General features: G+C 36.5%; 1 protein-coding gene across 2 annotated transcripts in view; it reads right to left on the reverse strand.

Annotated features, from left to right (window-relative positions):
* Nucleotides 1-3,912: 3,912 nt before the first annotated feature.
* Nucleotides 3,913-23,399, reverse strand: part of vwc2 (von Willebrand factor C domain containing 2) — a 42,167-nt gene continuing 22,680 nt past the window's right edge. The window contains exon 4 of one of the 2 annotated variants that reach the window (XM_005156699.5): nucleotides 3,913-4,896. In XM_005156699.5, coding sequence (XP_005156756.1) covers nucleotides 4,745-4,896 — 152 coding nt within the window. In that variant the 3' untranslated portion in view covers nucleotides 3,913-4,744. The remainder of the gene's footprint in view (nucleotides 4,897-23,399) is intronic. The other variant, NM_001114628.1, reaches the window with a different exon arrangement.

A 23,399-nucleotide genomic window follows, 5' to 3' on the forward strand; every position in this document is an offset into this window, starting at 1 on the left:
GATCGCACCGCAAAACATATTTTGTGCTTCAAGTTGTAACATCTAATTCTCTACTTACAGTTAACACAACCATTAGCATGAGCGCACAACACAGTTGGCATGAGCGCTCATGCATCAAAGAGAGGCGCGGTCTTTCAACGTGATCCCTGGCCCTTACTTATCCCACTTCAAAGAAGTTTTACGGATTTTGATATATTTTTGGGAAGTCGCAAGCGTCTAGATAATTCTAGGAAAATACGACAGTACGTTGGGAAAGCGTGCAGTCCTGATAGGGAGGACGCTGCGGAGGCCACCTGCTACCCAGTGGGGAGATATGATGGCAAAATATATGGACTAGCCCTGAGAAGAAGGAGTATGCTTATAATAAGATAGTTAGCAGAGAGGAAAGACACAGGCTCGCCCGAAAGGGGGGACTGCACTGTGGCTGAATAAGCATATGGGATTGCCTAGTGGGGATCACGCATAGCGGGCGCCTATACCCAAAACACGGGCTGACCAGCAGGCAGACCTACAATGTAGTGGGCTAGCAAGTGACTCCTCCGCTAAGTCAGTGCTGGGGGCCTCGGAGGAATCTGCAGGGCTCACCTAATGGGGAACTTTACTGACTAACTTTTACCGACTTTGTCGACTTCTCGCAAATCAGCCAAGTTTAGCCAGAGGTGGCGCTCCTGGACCACTAATGTGCACATCGTCCTCCCCAACGCACACGCAGCGGACTTAGTGGTCCGAAGAGCAGTGTCGGATAGTCGGATGCAGTGCGAAGCTCACAAGCCTGGGTTGGACCCACCCTGGTGCAGCTCGGCCAGCGCCTGCGCCTACGCTTGGTAGCGCTGGTAGGTGGCCATCGCGTGCAAGGCGGATGCAGCCTGGCCCGCAGCCATGTAAGCTCTAGCTCCATGTAAGCTCTCAGTCCAGCCGCTGAGCTGGGGGATAAACCATCTCCAACCCACGGCTGAAGCAGCCCGGCACGGCTTACATGTCCATTTCAGGATCCGTCTTGACAGCTGGATCTTTACCGTCTTGAGAGGTCTGGATCATCATCGGACAATGAAAGCCCACCCTACGATGTCGCGGCGGATGTCTGGTCTCCGGTGTCATCGAGCGTAAGGGCTGCCATCTGGTTAGACGGATCGCTTCCCCCGCCCGAAGCTTGGATGGAGCGCTTGGAGGTTCGCGGGTCCGTGGGCGACGGATTATCTCTCGCTGAAACCCTCAGATCTGCCCGAGTGCCCGCTGCAGTGCAGAGGACAGCTGGGGTGGTTTGCCCTTTTGCAAAGGCTAGCCGCGATCTTAACTGTGCAACAGTCATGGCATCGCAATGACGACATGAACTGCCCGAGAGCAGCGCATTAACGTGCTGGACCCTCAGGCATGAAACGCAGTGCCCATGCTCATCATCCGGGGACAGGAAACCACCGCATCCAGAAACGCACGGTTGGAGCACCATCCTGAAAAGGATATGTTGCACGACTGTGTTGCTCTTTTTGTGATGTTGCAACTTTATACGCACCGCTCTGTAGGACTGGACCCAAAGAACGCCAGGCAAGGTAGAAACCCAGCTCGACCGTCTGCCGCTGCGAGTACACACTCTGGACCGGGAGAATGCTCTCGTTCACTCGAAATCAGGAGGAACCCTCATCGACTCTCTCAAAAGGCTGAAATAGTCTCTGAAGCGAAAAGGATGGCGTTTCATTGCTTTCCCTGTCCTTATATGCGGAGCTAATTGGTAATAAGTTCCAGGTGCGCAAGCTTACACTGCCTTTCATTGCCTTACGCAGGCATTTCATTGGCCTGTTATATACTCTTTCAGACAATTGGCTTTCTGAAACGAAATCCCCATTTCGTGGATTAATAATTAAATCCACTGAAAGCATTGAAGGTCCCCATCTGAAGGGGAACTACTTTCTTTCACCATTCATTTACATCTGCAGCTGATGTCAGAACAGCAGAAACCCTTGCTACTTCACCAACATCACTTTATAGTTAGTATTTGTGTGATTATCTACCAAAATATCTAAAGTAATGACAAAACTGTTGATTTTGCTGACATTTTATGATTATAAGGCTAAACAGCATGAAATGCCATCAGTCTACAGAGATTTCCCAGTATTTCTCTTTTGCAATCAAGATATCACAATAACAAAAAAAAGCAGCACAATCACTACCAGATTGCTGTTGTGTTTGCGATAAGGAAAATATTACTTTACATCCATAACAACATTTATACAACAGTTCATTTATATATATATATACATATATATATATATATATATATATATATATATATATATATATATATGTTTATTTGGCCTTAGTCCCGTATGGTTGCGGGGTAGGCTCTTTGGAACAAGTCCTCCATTTAGACTTGTCCATATGATAACAACTTTTTTTACACATTCCGACCGGCCTGTCGTCTGGGCCTGTCACCCTCATACACTACGGACAAATTAGCCAACCCAATTCACCTGTATATATATATATATATATATATATATATATATATATATATATATATATATATAAAGAAACTATTAGTTTATTTTTAGATAGCATAAAAGATAGCATTTTATTCTATCTTCAAGTGATCATGTTTTATCACCACATAAGTATGCAAAGTACAATTACAAATAAAAATGAGATTTTTATTTATTTATTTTTGTTATTTCTGAGCAGTGTTTAAATTTTTACTGGTGATCTGATCTACTGTTCTGTAAAAAAATACCAATTATCTGTTTTGATTGGCTGACTTTAGACACATACAGTGATGCTTGTTTAGTGGGATTTAAGTGCACTTTTTAATACCATTTCTCGTAATGCTTCAGATAATTCATTTCTGTTGGCATTACTAGTGTTCTTCTCATTTGTTTTATATTTATTTCTCTGGTTAAACTTAATTAGCCCAAATATTTATCATTTTCCTCACCTGTTACTACAGGCATTCCTCAAGACTCTGTCTTGGCTCTGTCCATATTTGATTCTTAAGCAATATTCTTAAGTTAAATTTCAATAAAAAAATGTAAAAAATCTTCTAGTACTAAGTCTAATTCTGCAATACACACAATTGCTTTTATTGTAATTACTTAAAATCACAACATATCTCCTGCTTTACATTGGCTTCCTGTTAAATATTATCTTGAGTACAAATATCTGCTTTTGCTTTTAAAGCTTCCATATTCTTGATTAACTTAACTTGATTTACATTCACACTCCCACACAGACTCTTGGGTTATTATCTAAATCAGTGTTTCTCAACCATGTTCCTGGAGGACCACCAACACTGCATGCTTTGGATGTCTCCTTTGTCTGTCAAACCCATTAGAAGTCTTTCAGTCTCTGGTAATGAGCTGATGATCTGAATCAGGTGTGATTGGTTAAGGAGACATGGAAAATGTGCAGAGCTGGTGGTCCTCCAAGAACAAAGGTGAAAAACACTGGTCTAAATTAACTGGCTTTAATCAATTAAATAATATTAACTGTTACAGAATGAATATAGGAACACATTGTTTGAACACTGTTAAAACTACATACAGTAAAAGTTATAGTTTCACAGCTCCCTTTGCTCCAGTTTTATATTCTAATAACTACTGCAAATATTGTGCTTGCTATTTCTCAGAATCTTTTTAAACAGCGCGATTTATACTTCAATTTAGTTCACCAACCGCTGGTACAGAAAACCTGGGGTTAAGTGGTTTGTGTGCAAAATGCTAATACATGGGGCTTTTATTGACATAGCTAAAATTAACCCATCTGGTTATTGGAATCCTCCACTTGGAGTCGCCTGGTTCAATATTCCCTCTGAAATATGTGCCATTTTTCATCTTTTTTACTTGACATTTCAAGCGTGGTCCTGGGTTTAAAATGGTAACTAACCTTAGCTGACCTCACATCAGTATCTACTCGCAAACAAGCGTGCACAGTGTAACGATTTATTTGGAACATAAAAACACATACACATAGAAACACATCTTAGCAAACCGGACCTCATATAAGAGCACAATAGAGACCGAACACAAATGCAAACATCTGCAAGCAGCGTTTCCCCCTTTTTTGATTTCCTCAAATCCATTCTGCTCTGTTGACTATCCTGACGTTGTGTTAGATGTTTTGTGTCACTCCTGACAGCAGCATCATCTCATTTCTGATGGGCCAATCCTCCAGACACATTGACAGCTGTAGGTGTGTTATACATTCTAATAAGACAGATTAAAGTCGATTCGGTATTAAACGGTACGGCATATCAAAATACAGTGGCTATAAAAAATATTATTTCACTGTAAATCAGACACTCCAATCGTAATCGTTAAACCAGCACATACATAAATAAATATCATTTATATGGGTTATAAATCTCAATACAAACTCGAAGTATTAATATAGTAGTTGAATTCAACGCCATGCCTCCTAAGACTATATATATAACTCTAACATGAATCTCATCACTCGTCATGACTATGCTATGCTAACTCAGAGGCTCCATCGTAGCAGGAGGAATGTAGAATTTGGCACTTTGAACCTTGGCCTTGTTTCCAGGCTAATCGGGCCGTCCGCTACATGCTACGGGACAATCTGAGTTCATAGTCATAAATGGCCGTGACTGATGTAACGCCACGCGGTGCTGGTGTTTTGGCTGCGTGTGAGGCTCAGGGCCGCCATGCTGAGCCCATACAGACCACAGCTGGGATGGGTGATCCAGATCCACAGCTGTCCGGGTGAAGGCTGAGGGTCTCGAGCCCCCATCACCGATTTAGCTCGGCTGGCACTCGTTCTTGCTGCAGGTCGCCTGCCGCTCGATACGCCAAGTGCCCTCCTCGTACGTGCAGTAGCAGATGGTGCATTCGTCAATCTTCACCTCTCGGCCGGCAGGGATCACCGATGTGTCCGCGTAACAGTTCGGCCCTGCACACACAAATGAGAGAGTCCGCATCAAACTGAGAAAAAAGCCTGCCAACAAGAATACATCCTGTGGTTTTGAGTGGCAGGGATCAAGCTGAAAACCTGTGTCAAATAACCTCATGTAAAATGTATGATGTTCTCAAGTTAGCAGTCAATCAAAACACAATATAACAGTTCTTTCCCTGCATGTAAAGGCTTACAGAATGAAAATTAAATAAGAAAAATACTAAATTCAAAGGGTTAGCATAAATAAAAATAAAGAATTTGTCATTAAATACTCACCTTCCAGTAGTTACACCCCTGAGACCTTGGTTCATCTTTGGAAGTGTCAGGGTTCTGGCACTCTGGTCATGTAAATTCTTGTTTTGGTGGCAGAATCCGGACACTAGTCATGTCTAATCCTGTTCTGTTGTGCTCGGCTCAAGTTTTCTTGGGTCGAGCACTTGTTTCACTAGTTTTTTTGTCGTGTGCTTCAGTGTTGTGCTTGTCTTGTCATGAACATGCGGTTAATGAGTTCTCTCATTGGCTGCATGTTCTTGTCCTGTTTTATGTAAGCGCATGGCTTGTGTTGTCTCTCTGTGTCATGCGCTCTCCCGTCTATTGTCTAGTCCCACCCTCCTTGTTAACTCATTATTAGTTTGTCATGTTCACCTGTTTGTGTCAATTTACTTTTGCTTTATAATCCCCTCATGTTTTCAGTTCTGTGCCAGTTTGTCGTCTACACTCCCCCTGTGTTCCTGCTCCAGTCTTGCCGTGCCTTGCCTTGCCTTGCCTTGCCAGCCCAGCCAAGTTAGTGTGTTTTGATAATGTTTTCCCCCTCGGGGTAGTTTTGTTTTGCCTTTTATTTTTATTTTATTATTCATAAATACCCATTATTTCTTTGCACTTGAGTCCTCGCTCCTTCTCCCCTCATCGACCGTGACACGAAGACAAATTTGGATATTTTAAATAAAATCTGAGATCTCCCTCATCCTTCATTGACTCATTCAAAGTCCAAAAAACAACATCCTCAAAACAGACTACATGCCTTTCGAGGTTCAAACTAAATATTTTCAAGATACGAGAACACTTTTGTGACCACATAATACAAAAATTATATATTTATACAGGTATATATATATATATATATATATATATATATATATATATATATATATATATATATATATATATATATACACACACAACACAATATAATGCTTATTTCAAAATATTTCTCTTTACTATAAATTACAATAGTATTTTAAATGTGTAACACCTGGTTTTATTGGATTTCTTGTTTTTGCTGTAATATACTATAATGGGTTTCTGTTTAGTACAGCATATTATTTACAGTAAATAACTGAACTTAACTATTATGCCTCATATATTTCATTGGCAATTTTATTGATCACTAAGATATGATTGACTTGTATATAAGTTTCTTTGATTTAAAAATTAAATTTATTAGCTTAGATATAGCTAAGCTACTTTTGCCATATAGCTTTTAGCTTGGCTTGCTACATTTCCCAGAGGGTAGCTTTTAGTGTAGTTAAGCAAAATTTTAAGTAGAGTAGCTAATAGCTTAGCTCACTACATTTTTCAAGCTTTCCCAACACTGAACACTGCATTAGAAACACCTCACATACTGTGTTAATTAGTTTTTTGTAAATTGATGCAAAAAATATACAATAAAAAATAGCTTTACAAATGTACATCTTTTTTAAATCTAAATATTAAAAGATATATTTTAGATGCTGATGCTGATTTAAATGCATTATCACTACCTTGTAAAAGGGGTATATAAAAAGTCACTAGTTAATAGTGAGAAATATTGCTTAAACTAAAGTGTTACAAAATGAGATATCTGAAGCGATTCCATTTTTTTATATGGTTACTACTGTAACAATGAAAGTGGATGTGTATTTTATAACAGCATTGTTAGGTTATTTAACATGTTTCTAAGAACTAATTATGAACATTTGGGGTGTGAGTCTATGCATCTCATGTCTACGAAAATTCAAGTATCAATTAGTTATGACATTAGTTACTGACATTATTTTTATTAAATCCCCCCAAAAATAACAATTACAAAACCCCATTAGAAATCTTAAATCTCAAGGGATCCCATGGTGGACTCTTCTTTGGACTTTAATGTCATACCTGTACCACTCTATTGCCCTTTCTCAGGGAGATTGACAGGTGATCTGACCATTCCAACATTATCCACTAAACAAAGAAAACCATACAGTAAAGTTAGTGAAAAATAACTCTTATATAAATAACTATATTAGGTACACTTTACTAGAAAAGTGATGTTCAGTTGGTAATAATGGGCCCACAGTGTGCCAAGAAAATATCCCCCGCACCATTCCACCACGACTATCAGCATGAACCATTGGTACAAGGCAGGATGTATCCATGCTTTTATTTTGTTGATGCCAAATTCTGACCCTACATCTGCATGTTGCAACAGAAATTGAGATTCATCAGACCAGGCAACATTTTTCCAATCTTCTATTGTCAAATTTTAATGAGCCTGTGCGAATTGTAGCCTTAGCTTTCTGCTCTTAGCTGACAGGAGTAGTGTGGTCTTCTGATGCTGTAGCCCATCCGCCTCAAGGTATGACGTGTTGTGCATTCAGAGATGCTCTTCTGCATACCTCAGATATAGTGGTTATTTGAGCAACTGTTGCCTTTCTATCAGCTCAAGGCCATTCTACCAGTCTAGACCATTCTCTGTAAACCCTAGAGATGGTTATACATAAAAATCCCAGTAGTTCAGCAGTTTCTGAAATACTCAGACCAGCCCGTCTGGTACCAACATCCATGCCACATTCGAATTCACTTAAATCACCTTTCTTTCCAATTCTGATGCTTGGTTTGAACTGCAGCAGATCATCTTGACCATGTCTACATGCTTAAATGCATTGAGTTGCTGCCATATGAATGGCTGATTTGAAATTTGTGTCAATGAGCAGTTGCGTCTTGCAGTGAGCATATAAACCTAATAAAGTGGCCGGTGAGTGTAAATGTATAAATAAATCTTTATTTATTTAATGTAATTCCGACTCTCAATTAGCCAGTAGCTGTTGACAAGCATTTACCAAGTACCAGTAAAAAATTGTCTGATTCCTACAAGAATGTCTGTGGGTTTCATTAATAATTTAAAATAACTCTACAACAATCAATCAGTTCTTCAGAGTCAGTTTTCATTGGCAGTCAATGTTGGAATGCACAAGATGGTATCTGATTAATTAAAAAAATGATTCCTGTTTCATTTTGAATCAGACATGAAAAATTACTCCAAGTAAGGATGTCAGGCACATCTAAACTTATTAAATTGGATTCAAATTGCTAGGTTGAGGTCTTACGCATCATTTTAAATGATTCATTGCAAACAACAAGTTCATGAGAGTCATTTTTCATTGGCATTCAACTCTGGTGTCCACAAGATAGTATCCAATGAAACAGAATTTACACACAAACAAGACATTGCCAGTTGTAACTAGATTTTTTAGTTGCATTAGGAATTTCTGTTGCAGTCTGGACCCCTAATGCAACTCACTTTATCACTTATCTTGACAGCATTCTTTGCCGAACCCACAGATGACAATCAGTCTTCATCCCAGCAGTGTTAGAATCCAAATGATAATTGTTCCTCCACATCTTCACACTAGAGCGCACGGTTTACTATCAGGACTTCCATAAAACATGACTGTATCATAACTTTAGAGAAGAGGTGGTGTAATTGCTCAGCTTCTGCTGCACCATAAACATTTATCAAGCCCCAAGTGCAGAGTCAAACCTTTAGTGTGCTAATCTATAAAGCTCTTCCATTACATACATTTTTAACTACTCTTCTGCAAGAGCTTTCTCAAAATGTAAAAAATTTATACAAACTTATGCATTTAAAACTGAATCTGGCCAAAATGCCTTTAAGACTTGCTAAAGAAAAGCTGATCTCTGGAACTGAGGAAACCGGCAGTCGCAAATGGAAAAAATTAAATACAGACATGGTCTATATATGTAGGTATTTTAAGCAAACATCCTGCAACAGTATTTAGAGCTGTGTTAAAGTGGATTGTGGGAGTGCTTCTTACGTATAATTAGCAGTTGAGTTTATAGGGAGTGATACCCACTTGCCAGCAACCTCTTTTTATGTTTCAGTCTGCTCTTTACTGTCCTAATATAACTTTAAAGTCAATGAACAAAATATATATGGTCACTTTTAGTGCACTTTGGGCACAGCTATGCCACATCAAGAAAAATAAATGGCTTGTCACATTCTGAAAAATGTGTTAACTGGAAGAAGAAAATTTAAGACAAGCTTGGATATAACCTGATATTTTTAAAATGCTTTGAAGCTTGAATGATTGGATGAATGGCTTTTCACTGCAGGACAATCAAGCATGATCAGTTCAGAAAAATAAAGCCCACTAAGTCAGAACAGGCTGAAGTACTGTGCTGAGTTTGGTGAACACAGCTTGAAAGCTCTGACTGGAATTAGGGGCATTTTACACAGTACACGATCGGCAGCAAGCTTTGCATGCATTTGCCATATAAATGAGAGGGGGTGTGAAACCGCTTCAGCTCCTTGCTACACCGTAAAAACAAATCCATGAAATTTATGGTAAAAAAATGCATCTGTCATTGAAAGACCTTGGCTGTAAAGATTTGCTAGCAATCTATTAGTCTTTACTGATTGACTTTTACTGATATTTTCAGTCGAAATTTATTGTTAACATACCAACCAACTGTGGTAGTGTTGTGGTATATTGTATGTTGGGGGGAAAAAAACTGAAGTTCATTACACATAACATTTGTTTACTATGAGGTGAACAGTAATATGCATTAAAAAAAATTGTAAATAAATGTAATAATCAACAATTGTAACAGCTTATAGCTAATGTTTACCATTTATTTATGTTTTTTATTTGCATTATGGGACGTTTAAATGCACAGTGTGTAATTTTTGCCATTAGAGGACACGTATTCAAAACAAGGTGTAGTTTTATGCCATGACTGAGTGTGAAATCAATTTGTAATTATGATTTGGTTCAAAAGCAGCATTTAAGAAAGGTCAAGTTTTTAGTAACAAAGATGGGCGAATGATCACTATTTTGCCAACAAATACATGAGAAAATTATTGAAATGTTTAAAACAATGTTACTCAAGAAAGATAGCAAGACATTTGGATCCCCTTCAACAGTGCGTAACATATTTAAAAGATTCAAAGAATCTGGAGGAATTTCAGTGGGTAAAGGACAAGGGCGCAAGCCTAAGCTGAACTACTGGCATTTCCGATCCCTCTGCATCAAGAATCATTACATAAACAATGTCACCACATGAATGCCTTGGCAAACCTTTGACAAGTACCACATTACATAGTTACATCCACAAATGCCAGTTAAAACTGTACTGTGTCAAAAGGAAGCCCTATGTTAACAGTGTCCAAAAACGGCATTGACTTCTCTGGGCTCAAAGGCATCTAGCATGAACTATCACATGGTGGAAATGTGTACTGTGGTAAGATGAATCAGTATTTCAGGTATTTTTTGTGAGAAATGAACATCACATGGTCATAGAAGAAAAGGATCATCCAGACTGTTACCAGCAACAAGTCCAAAAGCAAGGGTCTGTCATGGTATGGAGTTGTGTCAGTACTATTGGCTAAGGTAACCTGCACTTCTGTGATGGTACTATTTATGCTAAAATGTACATAAAAATATAGCTGCTTTCCTTTCCAGGGACGCTTATACATATTTTAACAAAACAATGCAAAACCACATTCTGCACTCATTACTCATTACAAAGTCCTGGTTGTGGAGAAAGAGGATACAGGTTCTTGACTGGACTGCCTGCAGTCCTGACCTGTCTGTAACAGAGAATGTGTGGCACATTGTGAAGCTCAAAATGCAACAACTTAGATCCCACACTGTTGCTAACCTTAAGACATGTTTGCAGGAAGAATGGGACAAATTACACCTAAAACATTTCATCACTTGATGTCTTCAGTCCCTAAATGTCATAAAAGTGTTGTGAAAAGGAATGGCAACATTACAAAGTGTTAAATGCTTTACTGTTTATTTTTTATGTCCTGCAAGAACCACAATTGCAATATGTGTTTATTTTGAAAAAATAAAATAAATAAATAAAAATCACGAGGAACACATTAAATGTTTGTTTGATTGTCTGAAATGAAATACAAGTCATTTAATTTAGAAACCACTACTTTCTTTTTTAATTTTGATTTGGGATTGTACAATATAATTTTTAATTATTTTACTGTAAAATTATATGAAATTGCCTGTTAGATGTATCATAGTTTTTATAGTCACATTTTTACAATCTTTTTTCTACAATATATTGCAATCATTTTTGCAATCTTCTTCCATTCCTCCCTCTATTGTAGTATATAAATACACTCTAAAAGTAATGGCATGTTGTAACCCAATGTTGGGTCAGGTATGGACAAACCCCAACACCTGGGTTAAAAGTGTCATTTAAATTTAATTAAAAAAATTTACCTCAATGTTGGGATGGCCATATTAGACTTAACAATGGGTTACAGCAACCCAGCATTTTAGAATGTGGTGCATTCTATTGTGCACAAAAGTGAAAATGTTGTTTTATAAAATGTGTTTTTTCTTTGCAAAATAGAAGACAAACTAAATAAACTGGAATGCAAAATTAGCTAAATCACTTATACTCCCTGGACAGTGAATGCCACTACACAGGAAATCAGGAAATCAATTTTGAGCATATATGGCTGCTCTGCAGGGAACTAAGCATAAATGCTTTATTAGTATGCAGCAGCCTCAAAAAAAAAACACTAAAAAGTATGGTCATGTAGAGCGTATTTACCAGCAGGAAGCTTGAGAATGAGTTTGGAAAGCTCTTGCTGCTTTCATTTCACTGAAATAAACCTGAAATTCATGTGCCATGTAAAATCACATTTATATATTAAAAATTTCAATGGAAGTTACTTATTAACTATGGAAATGGCCAGAACAGGCTGCAAGACTGTGGCAAATTTGGAGAATATAGCTTGAAACCTGCAGGAGAAGTTACAGTACTTTTATATGTTGAAAGTATAGTTTCAGGTAAGAAGAAAAAAACATAAAGCTTCCTCCGCACAGATTGCACTTCCCCTTTTCACATTATCCAAGCAACAAAAATTGGTATTCAGCCTCTAAAAGACATTATCATAGAAGATGGAAGACTACATAAAAAGCATGCAGGCACATCAATCATCTTGAATATTTGGCCGGTGCTGTCAAGACATCACCCAATCCATATTTATAATAATTTCAGAGCAAACACTTCACTTTCTACCCCCAAATGAAAGCAAAAGCAGCTGGCACAGCTGATTCACCCTCAGCTTTTACATCTCAGATCCCCTTATAGCTTTGTACTCCATGTCTGTTAATATATCTGACATATATGTTTAACTATTGCCTAACAGAGCATGATTATGAATTGTAAAAAAATAAAAAAAATAAAAAGAAGAGATGCACCAATCAGCTACCATTAAATCAGAACAGGACAGTTTCTGTTGTAATACTGTTTGCGATTTGTAGTTTTGTTTTATGTGGGTCAAGCTCTGTTTTATACACAAACTCTTCTGCAATCATTTTATATCATAAAGTCAACAAAATATTATCAGTGCTGAAGATACAGCACAGGTGTACCAACAGACAAAATGCTGTACCAGGCAGAATATTTTTGCCTATTGTCTAACCAATTTCTTTCTGCTTGGATATAATTTGCATCATGTAAAGTGCAATAGGTTGAAACAAAAATTGTCAGAGCAATACTGTATATAAAATACCAGAGTAAAAAGATAAATGCTGATTTTGAGGGGTGCCAATTTGTGGGGAGCTCACTAATTACCCCAGTATAATGTTTAACGTGTATATTTGTTTGTTTAGAGCACTGTTGCATAAAATGCAATGTTATACCCAAATGTGCCAATCAGCTACCATTAAATCAGAACAGGACAGTTTCTGTTGTAATACTGTTTGCGATTTGTAGTTTTGTTTTATGTGGGTCAAGCTCTGTTTTATACACAAACTCTTCTGCAATCATTTTATATCATAAAGTCAACATAATATGATCAGTGCTGAAGATAGAGCACAGGTGTACCAACAGACAAAATGCTGTACCAGGCAGAATACTTTAGGTGCCGCAGGAATGCTTGGGTATCGTGGAAAAACACATGATATTCAGCATTAATTTCAATAAATCAAATATTAGTTGAGATTCTGGAATCTCTCTTATGGATGGGTCTCACATAAGCTCCTTGCAGGTTGTAATATGCACAAACACTTCTTTACAATAGCTACGTTTCCATCTATTTTGGATATGCGCATAAAAACTGGCTGATGGAAACGCCAAGATCCACATAAATTTCAAAAATGTGCAGAAAACAATAATGCGCATCACTGAGTAGGATAAACTTTTTAATCAATAAGAAAAGATGCGCATAAACTACAATGGAAATACTTTTACCAAACAAATTCCAGTGTGCGCATTAAAAAAGTCATGTGGTCTTGTTATAAGAGATCATGTGATGCTAAAAATGCGTGTAAATGGACAAACCAGCAGGCTGAGCACACTGTAAAACATCTGAAATGTTGTTTTGGTCATTCTAAATTGCCTTACCATTTAAGTTTTAGTGCTATTATATTATTAATGACCTCCAGAATCAAGAGTGTCTGTGCTCTTATGTATGACACCTTCAAACGCCTCTGCTCGTTTACTGCGTGTCAGGATTGCCTTCTGAGGCGCAAGTCATTAATTAAATGAAGAAAAGATTGAATCAGCTTCTCTTACAGCAGCAAATTCTGTTTTAACTTTTGATTCTTTTGTCGCAGTTAATCAGGAGGTGGCATGTCTTTTATGCAATAATCCAGTTTTGCATATAAAGTGGAAACATAGCTAGTGTCTAGCTTATGGAAGTTTGTTTTGTCATTGTAATGTAATCATTAAATTGGAATTACTTCTTTTAACCCCCCCCCCCCCCCCCCCCCAAAAAAAAAAGCTTGCCTTGATTAAAAAAAAAAAAATTACAGAAAATTTTTACTTTTTTTTTGTCAATTGTCTAACCGATTTCTTTCTGCTTGGATAAAATATGCATCATGAAATGTGCAATAGGCAGAAACATAAATTGTCAGAGCTATACTGTATATAAAATATCAGAATAAAAAGATAAATGCTGATTTTGAGGGGTGCCAATTTGTGGGGAGCACACTAATTACCCCAGTATAATGTTTAGCGTGTATATTTGTTTGTTTAGAGCACTATTGCATAAAATGCAATGTTATACCCAAATGTGCCATCTAGAAAAGTGAATTGGCATTTTCATTCAGTACTGTATGTCTACTGCTTGTTTTGTATGCTTTAAGTAGCATCATATATATATATATATATATATATATATATATATATATATATATATATATATATATATATATATATATATATATATATATTTAATATTTGCATTTTATTTAAAGGCGCCTTTCATGACACTCAAGCTAACCGTACAGGACAGCTAAAACAATCAATTCAAATAAAAACACAATAAAAACAATAGAATACAATGCAAACTTTAAAAATTCAATCGGGTGCAATGCAATACATTTCACAAAGATCAAATCACAACATTTTAATAGTTTTTAATATATTTAACTTCATGTTTCTAAGGAACTTTTTTTTATTTTAATTGGTCAATCATGACATTCCAAGTTATGTAATTCCATGATAACCACTAAATAACACAGCTGGGTATACTACAAATAATTATTTACATTACCACATTGTTTAAATAGCAAACAATTCCACTTTGTGGACTCATGGGTGTGCTGGTTTAAAAAGGAGGTGTGTCAAGGGGCATTGTAGGCTTGTTGCTATTTTGAGGAACTGAAATGGACCACACGAGTGCGTTAGTTATGCACCTATGTGGGTCAAAATGTTTACGCATTGCTTAATGCACACAGGATGCACAGCAATACATAAATGTCTTTACATATTAAAAAAAAAAAATTAAGAATTCAAATGTTACAAAATTATTATTTTCTATATAAATATAAAAACCACTATCTCCATGCCTTCTTAACTTCTGGGCTTTTTCAGTTTATTCATGACAATTTGCATTTGTATAATATTAATATTAGTATCATTAATATTTATTATAAGCACATTTATATATTTTTTTTATTAAAAACAAGTTTAGATTTGTCCAGCTTTAGAGTTTTGGATCATAAGAATATGACTTGTGTTTGGATATAACCACACTTCATTATTATTGTTCATTTATTTGTTTGCTGGAAATTAGAGCTGAATTTAGAAATAGTTTTGAAACAAATATTTAAGCTTAACAAATTAAATTAAATATCTAGTCTAATAGATGTCATCAGTATAGTGAGTTTCCACCGTTCCCTTAGTAAAGAGTAAAAGTAAAGTAAAGAAAAAGTAAAGAGGCCAAATAGGAGACTCTTTCTTTATCCTCGCGCAGATGGACTGCTTAACTTGTCTTCTCGCTAAAACGTTTAGTTTTTTTTTTACTTACATAGTCCGCCATGTAAATAACAAATGCACATATTTTTATTTCCTTAAAACAGCAACATGTCATGTGCTTTAGATTTTGCACTAATTATATTTAAGATCATTAAAATATAGCCCTTTGTGGTTAACAAAAGAGTGGACTAATTATCACAGCTAAGATCAATGTTTCCTGTTTGTTTAATCTTGTGGCATGAAGCCATGTAATAAGTGGCATAATGTACCTCTCTGCAGTTGTTTTTGCAGAATAAAACCTCAGTCTTGTACAACAGTTGTACTCTATGAAAGTTCAAGGCTATATGCTGTGATAATATTCAGCTCAATGTACATTATCCCCTACTTCAAGGTATTAATCATAATTAAATGCAGTGGTTGCCTCTAATTTTAAACTGAACTGCATTGTTCAGGTTCTCTTGTATCTTGCTAAAATAATAGTATTTAAACAAAATCTGCAGTTGGAAACCGATTCAGCTGACTAGCTTAAAAAAAAAGTCGCCAAATGAAATCAACCAAGAAACATCAAGACTGGTGCACCACAAATCAAGACAGGTGCTTCGCATCAACACAAATGGGAGCACAGAAAGTTGAAAAGGGATATAGAAAAATATACGACAGAAAATAAACACAGAAGAAAACAAAGCAGTATGCTTGCTGCATTTTTGGCAGTGCAGAGCAGTGTTTAATCACGCTGAGCAGACCCTTATCCTCACCGCTTATCAAAGCACTGCTGTAGAGGCTAAATTCAAGAGAGAGCACCATTAAAGACTTTGGTCCATTCAGAGATGAATTGCATTCCCTATGGTACAGTGGTAATTGAGATAAAAAGCAAAGGAGGAGGAAAGAAAAGCTTGGATCCTGAAAATGACATGATCTTTTAAAGCTCATTAGAGCTGATGTTCTCTGAAAGAGCCGGGATCACAGCTCACACTGCTCTGAGAATCAGTAAAAGGAAAGCCCTCTAATGCACTTCTTTAGTATGTATGCATTATAAATGCCACTAAATTTACTTACTTTTGTGGAAATGATGACTGGGACAGGATGGATGGGGAAGGCGTATGCAGATTTGCAGGGGTATATTTTATTCTGGAAGTGCCGGTGGATGAACACTAAAACATTAATGAATGACTTCAATATTTTCATAATGAGTCAGACACAGTGCTGCATATACCACGATTCTTTCCCACAAGTAGGGTTTAGTATTTTTGGGGTCTTTAGAAATAAAAGGCCAAAATATCAACTTGTTTAGCTGTTATGTACAGAATACAGGATCATTTATGACTTTTTATTCACACATTAAAGCAAATTGTTACACAAACATGTTAGATGTTGATGTTTCTGTACCTGCTACATCTGTGATATGTTATTTTAAACAGCATTTTAAAGATTGCTAAAAATAGGCACAAAGTAAAAGATAGAGAAAGGAAACCTGCTGTAGATGTCAATGGTTACAGGTTTTCGGCTTTTTTTTTTTTTTTTAAATATCTTCCAACAGAAGAGAGAAATTCATAAAGGTCTGGAACTACTTGAACTTCAGTGTCCTCATTTTGAAATGATACCACATTGCTGATACTCTTCAGGAAAGTATGTTGTTTTCATTGATTTGGCTCAAAGCAGAGTGCTTTTCAAGATTTAACTGTACATAACGTTTTATAAAATAAGCTTTTGGCCATATTTAATGCAAATATATGGCTCTCCTTTTGATTTCCGACATCTTTTAAAAACATACTCCTCTTTGTGAGGTTTGCTTTTCAAATCCTGTACTGCTACTTTCAGGCCTCTCCTAGGCATAAAAGACTGGGAAAATAGTGTTTCAAGAGAATGTAAAGAGAGCTGGAGGTGCTGTGCATATAAAATCACTGTCCTCTACTTCTCTCCTTCAGTATCACAGAGAATCAAGCCCCATTACAAACGGATAAAACCATCAGCGCAACAAATCCGGCTGAACATATTTCTCCGGAGGACGAAAGAAAAAGAAGCAGTATTTAAGATGAGCTGAGACCTAAAAGTGATTTCTGGGGCCTCTCTTAAGCCCCCATGAATATTTCCCCTCCATTTTTTCGTTTTCTTTCTTTTTTTTTTTTTTAAATGCAAGTGATTCCTTTCTGCCCCCAGTAATGTGTATTTTCAGGGCTTCGGGCTCATGCTCAAAATGTTTATTGCAACCTCCTCAGATTATTAGCGACCTCTGTGTCGGAGCACTTCGAGAAGAGGGCTTGTTTGCCTGAACGTTGCCAAGGCAATGGCCCACATGAGAGGAGGTCGACAAAAAGGAAAGGGCTGCAGGGAAATGAATAGCATCTCTTCCTGTTTGTAACACATGTTGGTTATTAGGAGAGATTTTGATTCATCTCTGTGACTCTCTTTTGAATCTGTTATGAAAAGATCTTTCAGACTCACCGACTGATTTTTTCACAGATTCTTTCAGCTGGTTATATCATTATTAATGTACGTAGGTGAACTTTAAAGACTGATTCATTGATTAATGATCATATACAGTTAGGTCTATAAATATTTAGACATTGACACAATTTTAGCATTTTTGGCTCTATACACCAAAACAATAAATTTGAAATTAAACTAACAAGATGTGCTTTAACTGCTGACTGTCAGCTTAAATTTAATTAAATTTTTTAATTTACATTTAAATTGGGTGAAAGCAGTAGGAATTATAACAGTTTGCATTAAGCTGAGGTCACATTAGAGTTTGAGTATGCGATATTCGGTCGTGCTGCGCTGTGAAAAGGGGCAAGATTAAACAAGTTTATTAGATATTTAAAAAAGTGATCGATTGCTCTATGTACAAAAAAAATCTGTACAGAGAGGTCATGTTTTGATCCTCGATTGTTCTCACGCAGTCAAGTGATGCGATTTCGCAGTTCAGAGTTCACTAAGCTTGAACTTTGCACCACAGCAACCTGCGAAACTTGACGCATGACCTTACGTTTCCGTTCTGACGCATTCGCTTGCGTATGAATGGAAGTCTATTGGAGGAAAATTCCAGTGTGACAGCAGCTTTATACAGCGTGCCACCCACTTCCTTTCAGAATTCATTTTGCATTTGGAGTTAATTTCAAACACTTTAAATCAATTATAGTATAAAGCCAAAAATGTTAGAATTGTGTTGATGTCCAAATATTTATGGTCCTAACTGTACTTATAATGATCATATACTAAAAACATCACTGCATTGCTCTTATTGTTCCGGATGAAATAACTAATGTGCAACTACACGAAGATCATGCATGGAACTGTTTTAACAAGCTGATTATCTGAATCAGTTGTGCTGGTATAAAAGAGACATGCAAAATTTTCAGAGAAGTGAGTTCCAATGACCAGAATTGATAACCACTGAACTAAACAAGCATGACTCAGACACACTTTTAAGCAATTTTAAATTACCTTTTTCATTTGTGTAAAGAACATTTTAAAAAGATGAAGAACTTTTTGTTCATTGGAAAAAAAATTTCATGGAAGTAGTGCAAAAATATACTTCAGTGTATGTTTGACTAAGCAATGTGATGCCAACAGTGGTGTAAAGTAACAAATTACAAATACTCGAACAACTGTAATTAGGTAGTTTGCTCAGGAATTGTAATCTGATAAGTAGTTTTAAAAATGTGTACTTATTCTTTCCCTTGAGTACATTTTTAGTGCTGTATCAGTACTTTTACTACACTATTTTCCTTCTACCTGCAATCACTACTTTATTTCTGTCTAGTCAATGGTAATTGGCTAAAGCAGAAAAATCAGTCCTCTGATTCCTGACGAATCAGATTGCACATAGACAGTAAATCGCATCATACCAAACAGCTTCAAATCATGGGCGCTTTATTAATACACCAAACATTTGGAAGCATTAAAATGTCCAAGAAGATGTCCAAAAACCTTACACGAAATGACCCATAGACTGTTCATAGAATCCATGTCACTGATGAGAAAATGAAGGATGTTGACTGTATGATGACTGAAATTACCAAACAGCCTTAAACAATCACTAAATGAAATGAAAAAAGAATGGAAGGAAGGGTCGAATGAAGGAAGGGCCAAACAAGCAACTGAAGTAAGGACCAAATGAAGGAAGAAAGGACCGAACTATGAAGGTAGGAAGGACCAAATGAATGAAGGGCTGAACAAACGAAGGAAGGAAGGAACGAACTAATGAATGAATGAGTTAATGAATGAATGGAGGAACAAAGGAAGGAACAAAAAATGAAGGAAAAAATGAACAAACAAATAAAGGAAGAAAAAGAATGAACAAACAATAGAAGGAAGGAAGGAACGAACAAACTAACGGATGTAGGAAAATAAATGAATGCACCAATACATTTTACGTTTATTCATCCCTTCACAAACTGCATGACACATTAACCTTTCACAGTTTAATACTCAATTGTCACTACTCTTAAGTACTTTTAAAAGGACTTTTTTTACTCATACTTTGAGTAATATTTACAACAGATACATTTACTCTAATTGCAATACATTTTTGGGCAAGTAATAGTACTTTTATGTGAGTATGATTTCTCCGTACTTTTTCAACCACTGGATGCCAACAACTTTTGTTCCTTTTCAAGTTAATGATATTGTCAGGGTCGGTGAGGGGAAATGGGGAAAAAGGAGCGAGGACTCAAGTGCAGAATAAATGGGAATTTATTAAATAATAAAAATAAAATAAAATGCAAAATAAACTACCCCGAGGGGGAAAACATTAACAAAACAAATACATACAAACAGGACTGGGCAGGCTGGCAACGATGATAACTGGAAACATGACAAGACAAGGGTTTAAACAACAACATGTGATGACGAACTGGCACAGGACAGCAAATGTGAGGGGTATATAAACTGTAGAAAATTAACACACAAACAGGTGAACACAATTAACTAATAATGGGTTAACAAGGAGGGTGGGACAAGACAATAGACGGGAGAGCGCATGACACAGAGAGACACACAAGCCATGCGCTCACTTAACAGGACAAGAACATGCAGCCAATGAGAGAACTCATTAACCGCATGTTCATGACAACAAACAACACTGAAACACACGACAAAAGCACGTGACCACAATGTAAACACCAAGCCACGTGCTTTGACAAGAGACGCAAGACACGAGCACACGGTAGATAAACACCTTACCGTGCGCTCACACATAAGCAACGCGCATGCTTCATCTCAGCGCCAACCAAAACTGAAACCAACTAAACGGGGGCGCCGAGAATAAAGCAGCGCGCTGCTGACAGAACAAACACAAACACTAGTACAAGAGCGCGCGCGTCTGAGGGACGCAGAGCGTGCGCGGCCACATCAAGTGGCAGCGCGCACACTCTGCGTACACCCACGACGGCGCGCGCGCGCACAGAGACAGAAACAGGACCAGACATGGAGGAGTAGTGTCAGAGCTCTGCCACCAAAACAAGAATTTACAAGACCAAAGTGGCAGAACCCTGACAGATATGAACTGGGAAATTGTGTCATCAAATTTAAGATTATGTTTGGTGCAGTTCTTTGCACAACACCAAATAAACATTACAAAACAACATAACTGTTTATGATTTGTAAATAAAATATGTTTTCCTCACTTATCTATCTCCATATGGAAGACTACACAGAGTTGTACTTGAGATGCATAGATTTGAGTCTGGTATGGTTCCACAAAAGAGATAAAAACAATGTAAAATCAAACTAAGAAATGAGTGCTCACAGTAGGGCTGAAGGAAATTAGAAAAATCTAGCATTGCGATATTTTGTTGTTCTGTTATATATATTGCAATATGAATACAACTGACTTTTTTCTCTTTATTTGCAAAGAATTCATCATTTTAAATGGTTGGGATGAGTCAAAAACACATGCAAATGATAAATTAGAATACAGACAGCATTGCAGATCCAGCGATATGACTATTGCAAATGATGACATTGCGATAATGATGCTGAAACAATATATTGTGCAGCCCAAGCTCACAGTCCACCCTTAAGTTTGCTTTTGGAAACACTATTGGTTGGTTTTAAGGAAGGGTTCAGGTCAGTGCTTTGCTAGGTGTGCTGTACAAAATATACATGTATCTGAAACATATAACAGGAAATACCTAAAGTAATATATTTCCGATTTGCAAAAAAGTAGTGCCCTCTACTGGATTTGTCATCAGAAATGTGCAACGAAACAAATCTGAAGCAATGTTTTTCTGGTTTTGCCAAATTAATGTAGGCTTAGGCAAGTCTTTTTAATGATCATGCATGGGCTGAAAAATATTTGATCTGATTTAATATTATGTGGCATTAATTACTATGTACCTTGCTATATAGATAATCATTTAGTACAATGCACTCATTACGTACATACATGATTTTGCATTGTACTTATATTTTGAAAAACTACACTGTAAAACCCAAAAAGTTGTGGTAACTCAAACCATTTGAGGAAACCGATTATAACAAACCATTTAAGTTTAAAAACTAATCCTAATGAGTACTGTGAACTTAATCCATTTGAGTAAACTAAACAATTTGAGCACAGTAAAACATATGGAAGCCTGTTCCCGCCACTGAGTGATAAAAAATAAATAAATAAATAAAAATAAAAAAATGTTTGAAAAAAATATAATAATATTAATCAAAAATATATAAATTATAATTAAAATTACAAAGTCAGAATTCTGAGTTTTAAAGTCACACTATCCATTCTAACACTCTGTTTTGTAGAATGATCATCCCTACCACAGATCTGGGCCGTTTTGACAGTATGGTCTTGCCCTTTGAGCTTAAAGCCTATGACATACTAAAAAGCCAGTCTGGTAAGAAAATGTTTTCGTTGAAAAATTAGGTTTTTCATTTTAGTTGCAGCATTAAAGTAGGAACTATACAGAAATGTCAGTTAGAAATGTACATATACCTATGAAAGCCCGTTCCCGCCATAGAAGTTTTGAAGTCAGAATCGCAAGTTATGTCAGAATTCTGAGTTATAAAGGCGCAGTTCAGAATTGCGAGTTATTAAGTCAGAATTGCGAGTTATAAAGTTAGAATTATGAGTCATAAAGTCAGAATTGCGAGTTCTAAAGTCAGAATTCTGAGTTATTAAGTCATAATTGCGAGTTGTTAAGTCAGAATTCTGAGTTATGAAGTCAGAATCGCGAGTTATGTCAGAATTCTGAGTTATAACGTTGCAGTTCAGAATTGCGAGTTATTATGTCAGAATTGGGAGTTATAAAGTCAGAATTCTGAGTTGTAAAGTCAAAATTGTTAGTTAATAAGTCAGAACTCCAAATAATAAAGTTAGATCTGCAAGTTATAAAGTCGCAATTTTGAGTTATTAAGTCAGAATTGTGAGTTTTAAAGGAGTTTCCTGTTGTGGCGATTGAAATGAATAAATGAAGCGTTTCTTTAGGTTCTCTGCTTGTGATTTGGTATGGATTCGCAGCCCAGTTTTCCCAATAAAGGCCAGGAGGTCTGTATACTGTATATTTAGTTGACACTTTTACTTAACTGAAATATGAACTAATACAGCCCTTTTAGTTTTATCCCTTTATAATGTCTATGTAAGATACATGTCTGCATCAAAATTTAAATCATATAATTGTTACACATATAATACATACAGTTGAAGTCAGAATTATTAGCCCCCTTTGAATTTTTTTCTTCTTTTTTAAACATTTTCCAAATTATGTTTAACAGAGCAAGGCAATTTTCACAGTATGTCTGATAATGTTTTTTCTTCTGGACAAAGTCTTATTTGTTTTATTTCTGCAAGAATAAAAGCATGATTTAGTTTTTTAAACACCATTTTAGGGACAAAATTATTAGCCCCTTTAAACTATTTTTTTTCTCAATAGTCTACAGAACAAACTATCCTTATACAATAACTTGCTTAATTACCCTAACCTGCCTAGTTAACCTAATTAACCTAGTTAAGTATTTAAATGTCACTTTAGGCTGTATAGAAGTGTCTTGAAAAAATCTAG

This window comes from Danio rerio, chromosome 13 (genome assembly GCF_049306965.1).
Source record: "Danio rerio strain Tuebingen ecotype United States chromosome 13, GRCz12tu, whole genome shotgun sequence".
Lineage (NCBI taxonomy): Eukaryota > Metazoa > Chordata > Actinopteri > Cypriniformes > Danionidae > Danio > Danio rerio.